At 31.6% G+C, this 14,546-nt stretch overlaps 2 protein-coding genes across 5 annotated transcripts; one reads left to right on the forward strand and one right to left on the reverse strand.

Annotated features, from left to right (window-relative positions):
• Positions 1-71: 71 nt before the first annotated feature.
• Positions 72-4,359, forward strand: LOC117235003 (exonuclease mut-7 homolog). Of its 4 annotated transcripts, none has more exons than XM_033496615.1 (13): positions 72-407; positions 482-622; positions 811-995; positions 1,076-1,314; positions 1,377-1,558; positions 1,630-1,824; positions 1,886-2,083; positions 2,164-2,313; positions 2,393-2,671; positions 2,875-3,023; positions 3,119-3,502; positions 3,590-3,771; positions 3,851-4,359. In XM_033496615.1, exons 1-13 carry the CDS (start codon positions 242-244, stop codon positions 4,221-4,223), a joined length of 2,823 nt encoding a protein of 940 aa, XP_033352506.1. In that variant the 5' UTR covers positions 72-241; the 3' UTR covers positions 4,224-4,359. The 4 variants fall into 4 exon arrangements, with proteins under 4 accessions (XP_033352506.1, XP_033352504.1, XP_033352505.1 ...); XM_033496613.1 differs by having other exon boundaries at positions 1,630-1,821; positions 3,581-3,771; XM_033496614.1 differs by having other exon boundaries at positions 1,630-1,815; positions 3,581-3,771.
• Positions 4,360-4,702: 343 nt separating this feature from the next.
• Positions 4,703-8,008, reverse strand: LOC117235004 (paraplegin-like). The gene is made up of 9 exons (XM_033496617.1): positions 7,654-8,008; positions 7,329-7,595; positions 7,045-7,261; positions 6,666-6,971; positions 6,417-6,585; positions 5,985-6,337; positions 5,410-5,906; positions 5,208-5,333; positions 4,703-5,022 (listed from the first exon to the last, which is right to left on the reverse strand). The coding sequence occupies exons 1-9, from the start codon at positions 7,813-7,815 to the stop codon at positions 4,897-4,899; spliced, it is 2,223 nt and encodes a 740-aa protein (XP_033352508.1). The 5' UTR covers positions 7,816-8,008; the 3' UTR covers positions 4,703-4,896.
• Between the last annotated feature and the right edge of the window lie 6,538 nt (positions 8,009-14,546).

Below are 14,546 nucleotides of genomic sequence, written 5' to 3' on the forward strand. Positions count from 1 at the left end.
AATAATTACAGAAATTGGGCCGTGTAGGGAATTTTAATGTTATCGTTTTACTTCGTGTATATAACAATCTAACTATCGAAAACTTGAGAAATGTGTCTTTCCTGTCGACGTCTATGCGAAACATTGACATAACGTGTCGATACAATTGTTTTTTACCAAGTTTTGTGCTAATCTGAAAGAATACAGACCACAAAATACTTTAGTTTTATTACGTTTTTCGATATATTGTTAGTATATAACAATGCAAGCAATGTCAGGCTCAGTTTCAGAATCTAAAAGTAATGATGATTTATTATCAGCGATAGAATTTTTGTCCGCAAAAAATGAAAAAGATTTAACATTTTTTTCAAATGTGGACAAAGCTACACAAGAATGGCTCAAATCTTTAGAATCTATATGGCAATTATGTAAGTGACAATTATATACTGTAACAATAAAATTTATTAATGATTATTAATTTATTTGTTACATATTTTTACAGGGAAAAAGGGTGATGTTATAAGCAAAACATTAATAGAATATTTTGACAGCGCACCTGATCCATATTTAAGCACAATACGATTATTAGTGAACACTTCAGATTTTAAACATATAAAAAAGAATTCATCATTAGCATTTACAGGTTTATTTACATATAATATAAATGAAATGACATTACTAAGTTATATTTATTATGTGCAAGTATGTAGGGAAATAGTATTAAAATTGAGTACACAGTTTTTATACATAGTTATATAGATACTGTTGTGCAGATTACTGTAAAAATTCTGTGATGTTAAAGATAAATTAATATCTCTTTATGGGTTATAGTCATAGAAGAATTTGCTAACTGGTTGAAATTGGAGAAACCAATACGTAAACTGTTCCTAGATGTAGAAATAAAATTAGCAACATTTCAATTAATTATTAAACAAAAAAATATGGAATTCATTAAAATGGTTGCTGTTACATATGAATTCATAGAACACAAGGAAGAATTTCTTCCTATAATTAAGGTATTATTTAGACTACAATATTTAACTTTCCAATTATTATATAACATATTATTTAATTAAAAAATTGTATATTCTTGTAGGAAGTCATTAAGGAAAAGAAATACAAAGAAGCAGCACAATATGCAATTGTATTGGAATTACAAGATTATTTTGCCAATCCAGAAACATTACTATTACCACTTATTCTGCAGAATAAGTTAATAGTTGTAGAAGATTTTTTAGCAAATTATCCTCATTTGCAGAAGGTTCTAGTCTTGTATTTGGATAATTTAATTGGACCTGAAAATAACATGACTGCCATGTTAAATGATATAATTATGTAAGTTTCAATAATGAACTAATAAAAGAAGTTTTAAGCATAATATCTTTAATATATTATAGAAAACATAATATACCAGACGTAAAGATGGCAACAATAAATATAAAACCCATGACAAAATTAATAGCACGTTTTATCAAAGTATATAATCTTCCACCAGAACTTTGTTCTAATTTAAATAAAAAAAGATGCGAAGGTGGTTTACAGTTCCTCATGTATAAACGTTACGTGGAATCTAGTTTAAGTATGTTAATTTTTTACATAATATAAATCACGGAATAGTGTGAATAAAAGATTAACTGTTTTTAAATCAAGGTACTGCTAGCTGGAGGGAAATGGTACAAGATGCAGTAGGAAATGATCATACATTACAACTTGCTACAATAAAGATGATAATGAATGCCAAAGATGCAGCTGAAGCTTTATATTGGGCTAAAAAATTTAACGTACCTAGAGAAAAGTGGCCATGGGCACTTATATATGAAGAGGAACAAAATGAATGTGAGAGCAATAATAACTCTTCTTTAATATTATATGTTGTTTCAATTATTTATAAGATTTCATTATGTAGGTATAAATGAAGGACCTTCAACTAGCAAGATGAATGATTTGAATATTGACAATGATCCTATGAATTATCATGAATTGAAATTATCAAGAGATTCTATTAAAGTAGTAAATGATCTTTGTAGTTTTACAGAATTTCTTGATAATGGATTAAGAGATGTCTCTATTGTCGGTATTGATTTAGAATGGAAACCATGCTTTGGTAATATTTGAAGTTAATGGTTTAATTTCTTTCAGTAGAATGTAATAAAAAATAATTACAAAATTTATTGTAATTATTAGGTACGAAACAAACAGAATTAGCTTTAATACAAATAGCTACCAAAGCTAATGTATACATCTTAGATGTAACCACAATAGGAAACAAGTTAACAGAGTTATGGATTAAATTATCCAAAGCTCTATTTGAAAACAGAAACATTTTAAAGCTTGGTAAGCTTCTTCTAGTTAATAAATGTATATTCTAATTATTATTTCTATTCGTGTATATTTTCATGAATTTATGATATAGGATTTGGAATAGCACAAGATATAACAGTTATACGCAATAGTTTGCCTGCATTTTCAAAAATAAAAATGTGTGGACAAGGTTATTTAGATATTGTACACTTATGGAAAAAGTTAGTAGAAGATTATAAATTTGTTTTTCCACATGAAAATGATGAACAATTTACTAAAAAAAATTTGAGTAAACTTGTAGAACTTTGTCTTGGACAGAAACTAAATAAATCTGATCAGTTTTCTAATTGGGAACAGAGACCTCTAAGAGAAAGCCAAATAATATATGCTGGTTTGTAATTTTTTTTGCTGTTGTTTTTATTATAATATAACATATTGGGTTGGCAATTAAGTGATTGCGGATTTTGTCAATACCACCTAATGACAAAATCCGCAATTACTTAGTTGTCAATCCAATATATTCTCTTTATTATAATACAATATATATTTACATACAAGAATCAAATATAATAATTATATATTATTATATTACAGCATTAGATGCATACTGTTTGTTAGAAATATATGCAACATTAGAAATTCAATGTGAACATTTGGACATACCATTTTATGATGTGTGTTCGGAAGTGCAACATATACCACATCAATCACCAGAACAAAATACGAGGAAACCTGCACAAAAGGTAGTTCCATAATTTACTGTATTTCTAATAAAGTAGAACTTCTGTCAAATAAATAAATTTATTCTCCATAGTACTTTATAAACATTTTATTATAGTCCCACTCCTTCCAAAATAAAGAATTCAGTTATGGTAAACAAAATTTTCAAAGAGATTCGCCGCAAAGAAGATTGAGGAATAATTTCTGGAAATCAAGCAATCAAGATCATCATTCTTTTCACAAAGCAATACAATTACCACGAAGAATAGGGTCCATGAATTTAAACAGGCAACATTACAAACAAATAATTAAACGTGAATCCATACCAGTGCATCAATGGCGTGTAGTTTGTGATTCAATGTTAGGTGGGTTAACAAGTAAATTACGAATGTGTGGATGCGATTGCGTTCATTTTGCATTTGATCAAAGAGGAGAACGATCTGTTCAAGCAGCACTTTATGAAAAAAGGGTGCTTCTGACGCGTAATAAGGAATATTTAAGAGTAGGTTCATTCATTAGTTTTATTATTATTGGTAATTCATTATTGTTAATTCTTAATTATTTTAATTACATTATACAGTTTTCACAGTATATACCACCTGAGGATTGTTATTTTGTAATGGCAGCTAATCCTGATGCTCAGCTAAGAGAAGTATTAAAGTACTTTAAAATTATAGTTACACATAGAGACATATTTAGTCGATGCCAAGATTGTAACAGTGATGAATTTGTGAAAGCTTCAAAGCAATTAATGGATAAACTTTTAAAAAGGTTCATTACACATTTTTTCTTCTTAAAACTATGCATTAAATATTGGTAATAATGTTAATAGGATTTTATCTTCTTTTAGTTATGTTAAAATAATACGTGAAAATAATTATAGAATTGATACAAATCCATCAGATCATGTAAACAATACATATCAGTCAGCTATAGCAACGAATTCAAGCAGTAACGATTTACAATACGATACTTTTATGAACAATCAATTGGAACGTGAGGATCGTACATGGATACTTAGTACGAATTCTATGGATGTTGATACATGTTCAACGAAATACCAAGCAAGAATACAAATTGACAAAGTACCAATGAAGGTGTTACAGGATATAAAAGTTTTTTACATTTGTGAACAATGTGGAAAGATATATTGGAATGGTACACATTTAGATCGTGCGCTCAATGGTGCTATTAAGGATCTCATTGTTCCAGCTGAGTTTTAATTATTATTACATGTGATATAGTGTTTATAGAAGTTCAGACTTTGAAAGCACAAATCAAAAGTGTTTTTATTTATTTGAGTCAATAAGAATTATACCTATAATGTGGAATCACAAAAACAAAGATATGTTTAATGTACTTCATCTATTTTAAAAAATATTTTAATATTATTGAATACATATATAAGTTATCTTAACCTTTTACGTTCGTTTATTTTTATTTCATATCGAAAAATTGATACATTTCATATAGCCTTTGTTGAAATATCAAAAATGGTATGTTATATGCGTTGTATTGTAAAAGTAACACTTCATACTTATTTCTATTAATTATGGAAAATAACGTACAGTAAACAATGAAATAATTATCTATATATATATTCTTTTTTTATTTTCCCTTTTATTCTTTATCTTTCCCATATACAGCACAAAATTTTAAATAATAAAGGAATAATTTTATATATTGAGTTGATTTCGTAAAATATTTTGTATAAGTTTTGTCACTAAGTTGTAGTTATTGTTTTATTATTTCTAAAAGTAAACATTACATATGTTATACAAGTGAATCGTTATTACAGAAATTAACATAATAAAACATAATAATAGCATTTCTTCTGTTACATATTAGTACTGTAGAGATATTTTGGAAAACGTCGTATATTTTATTAACATTTATTTATTCCACACCTGAATTATACTCCTCCAATTCTGCAATATCTTTTTTCCCAAAAGGTGGAGGTCCAATTAATGCTTCTATGTCCTTGTATGTCAAGGTTTCTTTCTTTAGAAGTTCTTCAGCCAACTATAAATTCAGGAAAGGAAATTTATTAGATATTTAAGGAGATTAACATAGTTCTATGTGCTGTAGTAGAATAATACTAAATACTCATCAAGCAGAAGGCTGTAATATTTAGTAATTATTGAAACGATGTCTAAAAAATTATGAAAACTGCTTAGGTATATTATATATATAGTAATCATACATACAGTTATCAATTTATCTTTATTATCTTGTAATAACTTCTCAGTTGTTTTATATGCTTCAACGATTATTCTTCGTACCTCCGCATCCATTAAACTTCCTAGCTTCTTGCTATATGGTTTTTTAGTTTTCTAGTTGATAATTTCAATTGGAAATATAAATCAGTGGTATACTACTACCATTTGGTAAATTATAAATATATCTTACCGTACTCGTTAGTTCTTTATCAAAAGAAAGCAAACCCACAGAAGGACTCATTCCAAATTGTTGAACTTGGAGATATGCCATATCAGTTACTTTTTGTAAATCATTTTGCGCACCAGTTGAAATTTTGTTAAACATTATATTTTCTGCAACTCTACCGCCTAATAGTACACACATACGTTCAAAAAGGTGTTTTGAACTTAGAAGTTTTAGATTTGAATCAAAATACTGAGAAAAACCCAATTGTTTATTTGTTCTTGGTACTACTGTTATTTTAATTAAAGGATTTGCATATTCCAACATCCATGCTGCTACTGCATGACCAGCTTCATGATAAACAATAACTTCTTTCTCAGGAGGTGTCAATGTACTAGATTTTTTCACTGAACCACCCAATACTTTATCAATTGCATACATGAGATCATTATTATCGATTTTAACTTTTTTTTCGTTTGCTGCGTGTAATGCAGCCTCGTTACAGACGTTTGCTATCTCAGCTCCTTCAAAAATACCATTCAAAACAAGAGTATTAAAATAAAAGTAAGATTCAAATAATTTATTGAGAATTACACACATACCACTAAAACCGGGAGTAAGATGAGCTAAATATTTAGCATACTTCATTGGAGTGCCTTCCAATGATAACGACTGAAGATGATAATCAAAAATGTCTTTTCTTTCTTCTAAAGTCGGAAGATCAATTAAAATATGTCTATCAAATCTACCACACCTCAATAAAGCTCTATCTAGAACTTCTGCTCTATTTGTTGAGGCTAAAATAATAATATCCTTTGCTTCTATCATTCCATCCATTTCTACTAAAAGTTGATTTAATGTTCTCTCGGATTCACTGTTAGCAGGTTCGCTATACGAATCTTCTCGTTTCTTCCCTATTGCATCAATTTCATCTATATAGATGATACTGGGCGCTCTTACGAAACAGATAACATAACAATAAGTTTAAATATATTAATAACTGCTTTGTTTGTCAAAATAAAAATCAGTGAAACCTTCTTTTAGCTTCTGCAAATAAATCCCTTACACGCGCAGCACCTAGTCCCCCTATTACTTCAGTGAATTCAGATCCATTCATTGATAAGAATGGAACATTTGACTCAGTTGCAACAGCTTTAGCTAAAAGTGTTTTACCGCAACCAGGTGGTCCTAAGAGTAAAGCTCCTAAAATCAATTTCAATGAATTACAAGAAAAAATATTTCAAAAGAATTATAGATATTAGAGTTATACAAATATAGAAAACCTTTAGGCACTTTAGCACCAAGCTTTGTATATCTTTCAGGGTTTTTAAGATAATCAACAAATTCCATAACTTCTATTTTGGCTTCTTTCAAACCAGCAACATCTTTAAAACGAACACCTTTACCAGAAAAAGGTTCCACTAATGTATATTTTGCTCTTTTCAGAAAGGAAAAACTGGTAAATTGCTTTTTTATTATTGGATTACGGAAGAATATAAAAAAGAACCCAATTATCAATAATATCTTAATTATCTCTGTTATAGCCATTTCTTCATTCATGTGAACATATCTAATTGAAATTCCATCCTCTAAAAATTATTCAATGAATTTCAGTATAAAAAAATGGTTTATAGATTTATTAAATATGTATGATAATTATACCTGATCTAATGCCAATGCGTTTTTCTATTGCCCTAATTTTTGCTTCAACATCATCAGGAGCATTATAAAAAGTAAGCCTTTTAAACAGGATTCTTCCTTTATAAGTAGCACCTGTTCTTACTATAGCTTGTACATCATCTGGATAAATCCTAATTTCTTGAACTTGTCCTTTTAAAAGTACTTCATTTATAAAATCGTCCCAGTCCATTCCCATGATCTGGCATAAAATAATAAGTCTTATGAGTAAATATTTTGAACTGTTAATTATTCATTCACGAACTTACTATTGTGTCGAAGATTCCAGACATAATTAAGTAATAGAGGGCACATGTCAAGATCATTAGAGCAAATTTCAGTAGTAGCATATTTAATTCGGATTTTTTAGAGTCTTTATTAGAATTGTCAGATTCATTGGAACTGCGTTGATGATTACTAGAGCTTGTGCTGAAACTTCTTGCGTTACACAACTTTGAAAAATAAATTCTAAACGACTCATTTTTTGAAAGCAGCAATTTCGTCCCACTCAATCCCGTGTGTTTTGTTCTATACGACTAAAACAAATTTTCTAATAATCATACCAGTGTAACATTAATTCATTGAAATAATTACCTGATGTGATAATAGAAAACATAACCCATTCCGTCGGTTATTAAAACTAATATTTCTGGAGATAATGTTAAATACATTGTGTTTCTTTAAATTATATTTGAACAAATATCCAAGAAGTTTTTGTGAAACGACGTACTGTCGTTCGGAATATATTCTCTGCATATTTGTATCATGCAATATGAGATCACATGTGTTAACCCATTTGTAAACCTAATATATAAATCACAACTGTAAATTCATTGCAAGTTAATTATATAGTAATTATTTTGGCGAAATTCCAATATTTAGATTAACAGATGGTATTCATTTTATAACTTGTTCATAGAGTTATATATATATACATGAGTTGTTATGTGCTTTAAAAGTTTCGTAATATCTTGCAATATTGCAAAAACCAGATGAGAAAATTGGATATTTTAGGTAGATTCTTTTATCTACTGTTACATTTATTAATAAATTTTACTTAATTGACTTTGAATGTAATGATTCACTGATATAAAAATATACTAATCACTAAATAATTAACATGTTAAAGTTATTATAAATAAATTATAAAAGATGCTACGACCATTAAAAAACAATTTTGCAAATACATTAATTAATATATAATCAAAATTATCTAAAAATAATTTATTAGATTAATGACATTGCTAAAATGAACAAAATCAAAATTATCCTGTCTATGACAACGACAATATATTATCTATATTATCTATATAATCTATCTATATTATCGACGGAAATCGAATTCCATATTATCGACGAAGACAGAAATTTATATTATCGATAAACTTACATACATATAATTGATATAAGTCGGTAATATATCAATAATAGGTAATATTCATATAAAATATCTGTAATTTAGAAATTGATTTACCTAACACTTGCCGTGTGGTGTACTTTGTTTTATTTTTTATACAATTATTAAAAACGTACGTAATATCAGATCGTACATTAAAAAATGACTTATTAAACTTATATGGGAAATTAGTTATTAAAAGGGTATCATCTTTTAGTTATTAATTAAAGTTTGTTTTTACATATTTCAAAATTTAAATGTAAAAGATAGGAGTATATCAACAGGTTTTCAATGTTGCATGCATTAAAAATTGCGATGTTTTTGAAAGTGCCCAATATTAAAGCTTCAAAAAAATAGTGTTTTATAAAATTTTATGTAACAAATAGATAAGCCTTAGAAAGATTCATTGTAATCACAGAGAATAAAAGAATCAAAGGTGAGAGGAGGAAAATAGGAGGGGGAGGGAGAATGAAAGAGAAAAAGAGGAAGAGAGGAAAGGGAGAATGGTGGAAGCTGGCTGAATATTTTTACCCAAGCCTGTTAACTACACTCTGTTATTTTATCTCACGTACGCAGTTTTTCCACCACTACCATGCCGTTACGCAGGAATATAAGTTTTAAGGCGTGTTTTGATAGCGTCAGGGTGTGTCAGCTGGGGCTTCCTACCTAATGGATCACTTCTTCGTTTATTCGTTCATACTTTTTGAAGTATATGACCCCATGATACCACGAACACTGATAATTTTAGTTATATCGTAATTATTTGTAGATGTATAGATTTGTGTTATTTGTAGAATTGCACATAACGAAGGAAGAAATTTACCTAAAAAGTAAAAAGTAAAATTAATTTTGATCGATTCTCGTTTATTTAATTATAAGATTTAAAAATGCACGGTTTACTTTAATTTATTAGATTGTTCCGAAAATTCATAAATTTGTAATCCAATATATTATTATCAAAAATCTATACAATTACCGAAGAAATCTTATAGAAGTGCTGACTAATTAAAATTAAATCGATGCATGCTTTCTACGATATGTTCATATTCCTGCAATTGGAGCTGGCAAAATTCTTGATGACAAAGTGCTGACAATTACAGCTCTATCGCTTAAAAGGCGTGAAAAGGAAAGGATAAAAGTGGTTCATCGCGAACGTATATTTACGTAAAACAATATTTTCGTTGGCTTTAAGAAGGTGGCGACAGAGTATTTCTCTCTCCCTCTCTTTCTATTCCGACATACTTCAGTAAAGAGTACAAGAAAGATACGCGAAGACATCGTCAATCGTCGACTTTGCATTTTACCTTTGACATACGTACAAATATCAAATTACTAGTGTGTTAATTTTTCTCCCTATTTTATATCTCAAGGCAATATGGTATATCTATAGACTTCAAATACCAATATATGTAATAAAAAAAAGACATAGTGAACTTCTAGAAACTGTATTAAATACTTACTTATCATTATACGTAACATTACTTGCAATTATGAATTATTTACAAGTACTTCAAAACATCTTTTCTCTGTGAAAATTATTATTAAAGACAATAAAATTTATGCCAATAATACAATTAATGTTTTTTTCACGAATAGACAAACCGAGTCGAATGATATAACCTAAAAAAATTGTTTAAGAAGAAATAAACGTAAAGAAGAAAGGCATAGAAGGAATGATACTTACGCTGAAAAAGGAGGATGGAACCAATTGATTTGTTAAATAACAAACCATGTTGTGTTAGGTTTGCTATGATAACCAAATAACGTCACGGTTTGTGGCCAGTGTACAACTTGGTTCATTCAGTTCCTCTTACTATGCGGTATCCAATTCATTCATAAATTTCGTATACAAAAATATCAAAGGATTCAAATACTCACTAGTAATGAGTCATTACATCGTATGTAAAAATGCTTCTTCCTTAGATATCATTTTCTTTTCCTTCATTTCCGGTTCTCCAGGAAAATAATTCTCAAGGAAATATTTTTTGTCCATGAAACTATTATCGGTAATGGATCTTTCGTCGGGATTAGTGTTCCCGCGTAAATGTGGTTAATCAGAGCCTGAACGGGCTTCCAGAAATCCATTTCACGTAGCGTTCACGTAGCGACGCTACGTATAGGGAGAGCTGCAAGAACGGACGTTGTTATTACAGATGCCACTCGTTCAGAATCCCGGGGTATATTTCAAACAAAAAGAAGCCTCCTTCCAATCCGGAAGAGTGACGCCTAATTTTCGGGATCGTGAGTTCATAGTTTTCTGAAAAAAGAAAAAAGAATGACCAACGTACATTAACCAGGAATTTATTCTCTAGCCTTATTGTTATCATCAGTACTATCAAATTTCAAAATCCAATCGACACACCGCAAGATGCCACCACCGACAACAATAACAGCCTTACCTATAAAATAGAAAAAGAACCCGACAAAGTGATAATTGCGGATAAAAGGCGAGAGATGTTTTTCTTCTAGCAAAATGGCCAGATCCCGGAGCATCCAGGATAAAGACAGACGAACAAGTTTGTCGAAATGTTGAAAATAGGAGAATGAATAGAGGAAGAGGAAGAAACGGTAGGAAAAGAGGAGAGAAAAATGGAAGGGGGAAACGGAGGAAAAACGAGAGAGAGAGAGAGAGAGAGAGAGAGAACACAATAAGAGAAAGGAAGACGGGGTGGGCAGAAGGAATTCGTACTGAAATAACACTGGATGATTGTGGTATTGTCAACCCTGGTAGTCGTGCGTGCTTTCGCGTTTCACTCCCCTTCTCCACAACACTACGTCCTTCCTCTCTCTCTTCAGCCCCTCGAATCGTGTCTTGCCACCCCTAAAACTCGTACTATCCTACCTCTAGCTCGGTTTAGGCACTAGAACGTAGGTGCTACCGGATAGAATAGACGGCGCTGCTAGAAGGGATGGAACAACACCCCGTTCCCACCGATTCTCCCCTCTTTCAGCGTTGTGGCCGCCTTTTTCTCGCTCGATCCCTTTCCTGTTCGTCGGCCTCCACTATTCCATTCCCTAAATGCAGCCAATAAAAACAACACCACGCTTTGCCACGAGAGCCACCGCAGGAGAATCGAGAATATAGTGAATTATAAAAATAACACTGCGAAACCATCGAACAATCGGTTGGTTCAATAGTCGTTCGTTTCATTTCTGTGGCTCGCGAAAAACCTTCCCATTCATGTCTGGTGACAACTGTTCGCCGCCTCCCTCTGCTTCTTCTAGCTGCTTGTTTATCTTCTTATTGTGCGCGGATCGGTGAAAATTACTGAAAAGAGCGCCGAATAAAGAATAAGGAATGTTTCGACATTTTCGACGATTCATGGCGAGTCTGTCGAAAATTCGATTTTTTAATATTTATAGCAATCTCGCTAATCTTTGTTTAATCCTTTTGCATCTGGAAAGTGGGCCGCTCTTGCGACGCTTTGAGCGAGATATTTTGTGTGTTTAATATTCGTATACAGTGGTTAAGGAAAATATCAGCAGATCCATTATATTATTTAGATACTAATTAATTAAGTCTAAGTATGTTAAATTTCCTACCGCGTTTAGTAGTAGTTTCATGTGATTACAAAGATTATATACAATGGGAATAAAACGTATAGAATCCAATAAAAAACCGATTCATAGGAAAATAAAGGTACTATATGCTAATACTTTTTGTAACCATTGTATATAATTAATACTGAATACATATAAAATGTAAAAGTAACAACGAATGTCCATGTTCTATACATAGTAAATATCATTAATGAAACATCAAAAATATCACAAGAGATATCTCCTGAACTAATTTTTGCCGAATTTTTTTGTAGATATCTTGCATTTTAATGGAAAGACACGCCAGATATCTCGTTCATAGATGTGAAAGGGTTGAAGAAAAATCTGGTCGACGTAACGGAAGCAAATTTTTCTCTAGCCAAGCCAAAATAGAAGCAATCCCTTTTCGATTTCTTCTCTTCTGTCATTCCGGCTGATGTTTTCCTTCTTTCTACCGGCATTCCACAGATTTTCTCCCAGTTTTCGCGTCCTCCTCCTCCCGCTCGTGGTGCACGCGAGTACACGAACGCCTACTCGCCTCGGCGAAGTCAAAGAGAGATAAAATCTATAAATATGTGGGAGGCGCACGCGACCCATTCCAGTGTTTGTTCAACCAAGAATAACCTCCGTTTCTTCATCGTACGCAGAACCCCGAGAAGAGGCTGGTTTTGTGGCTTGACGCAAGCCTAATCCAGGGTGATGCTTCGTTAACCACCTCCGGTGAACGACTACCAAAAGATTTTTTTCTTCGTCAATTTGTATGTTTTCCACGACGATATCGTATCGTTTTGTGAAATTACTCCAAATCAATATATACCTGACACTTTCTCCTATAACGAGAACGGAAGTTGGAATGAAACGTCATCGACGAGGAACTTCAGGATTAGAAAGATTCTTCGAATGGGATAGAAACGATGATATTATAGATGATGAGAAAGAAACAGGTTTTTCTGTGAAGAAATAAGGATCTTTTAAGGTTATGTTATTAGATGTAACAAAATGAAAAGTTTAAAATAAAGCTTTTACTGTTACATTTATTCCTAACCTAATCTTTCTATCTTTTCATTATACTTCCATTTTAATGAAATGTCCTTTCTTAGATCCACACCGACGCATTTTTCACGATATTCTCGATTCCATACTCAATCATCCGTCGGTGGAATTCAAACAATTTGTCGGCGCAAATTCGGGACGCTCTTCGGGATCCTCGTTCCGCCGGGGGCAAAAGTTAGTTGGCTAGACGTGAACCGGCAGCAGACGGGAATTAGTTAGCGGTAAACACACCTCATCAATCTTCCTCGAACGTCGTCATTCTCTTCATCATCGCGACACGGTGTACCGACGATCTGAAATACCCGCGACACGTGTCTCCATTAAAGTAGCACCCGCTAAGAACCTTGAGTATGTAATTTTCTGGTTGAATCGTTTGTTCGTTGGAAACTTGGCTTTTTTCAAGCGAATTTATAGCCTGCCTGGAAAACGTATCACTTCATCAAAAATTGAAGGCACTGAAAATGGATCATTCGTAGGAAATTAAGAGAGCTTGAACGATTTAAGAATATTATAATACATGCATTTACTACACTCTTATATAGAAGAGAGTTGTCAAAATCGTAGTAGATATTTTATGTTGTAATTTCCATTTGATAGGTATCAATTGCATAAGTTCATACTGAAAGTTAAAGTTTGATGTTCAAGGCACTTACGGATTAAGACAAGATTTATACAATTTGTTATACAGCAACTCTGTTACTTAATTCTGAACTACTATGCAATTACTTCAGATAGATATTTTTATTATCAACATAAGTATTTATGCTTAGTAAGTAAGTATTTGCAAGATCTAACTCATAAGTATCATACAACACACTACTTTAATTAATTGATATTTTCAATTGACAAAAACAAGCAGATTTCTTTTTTTTCTATCAATAATGTCAATATCAATGAATCAAAAATATTTAATACCACATACAAATATACTATGTATATACTATACCGTACTATAATTCTACTATCTGAGTATACTATAACTGAAAACAACCAAAATTAAAGTAAATATTCTATCAGCACATTCAACATCACATTAAACAAAAGAAAGAAATATAATCTACTATAACACTGTACTACACTACAACAATGAAACAAGGAACTAAATACTAAAGATTAATTACGAATGTACAATGACTCAATATTCTAAGGATCTAAGAATTACACTAACGCGTGTGAATCGCAAATCAGAAAGCTGCCTCCATTCCACGTGTCACAATTAAAGCAAAATCTTTGGTGGCGGTCGCGAGAAGACTTGAAGTGTCGTTAAGAGAAGCCGGAGGGCCACGGCGAGAAAGGTCCGCCATTCTCGACACCTGGCAACAGCCAATGGTAGGATAAAGCGGACAGGAGAGAGCTTTTGGTCCTCGAACGCCACACCCTTCATTGTGACCACATATCGACCGTCTCTCACAGCTTGGGGCTGCGTTCCCCGTACTAATTGTAAGTACTTGCTGTACTTGTGCGCGCATGTGTGAGAGTGCAACGCTTCCCAACTGGG

The sequence above is a fragment of the Bombus vosnesenskii genome, unplaced genomic scaffold (assembly GCF_011952255.1).
Source record: "Bombus vosnesenskii isolate JDL3184/JDL3185 unplaced genomic scaffold, Bvos_JDL3184-5_v1.1 scf7180000013314, whole genome shotgun sequence".
Taxonomy (NCBI): Eukaryota; Metazoa; Arthropoda; class Insecta; order Hymenoptera; family Apidae; genus Bombus; species Bombus vosnesenskii.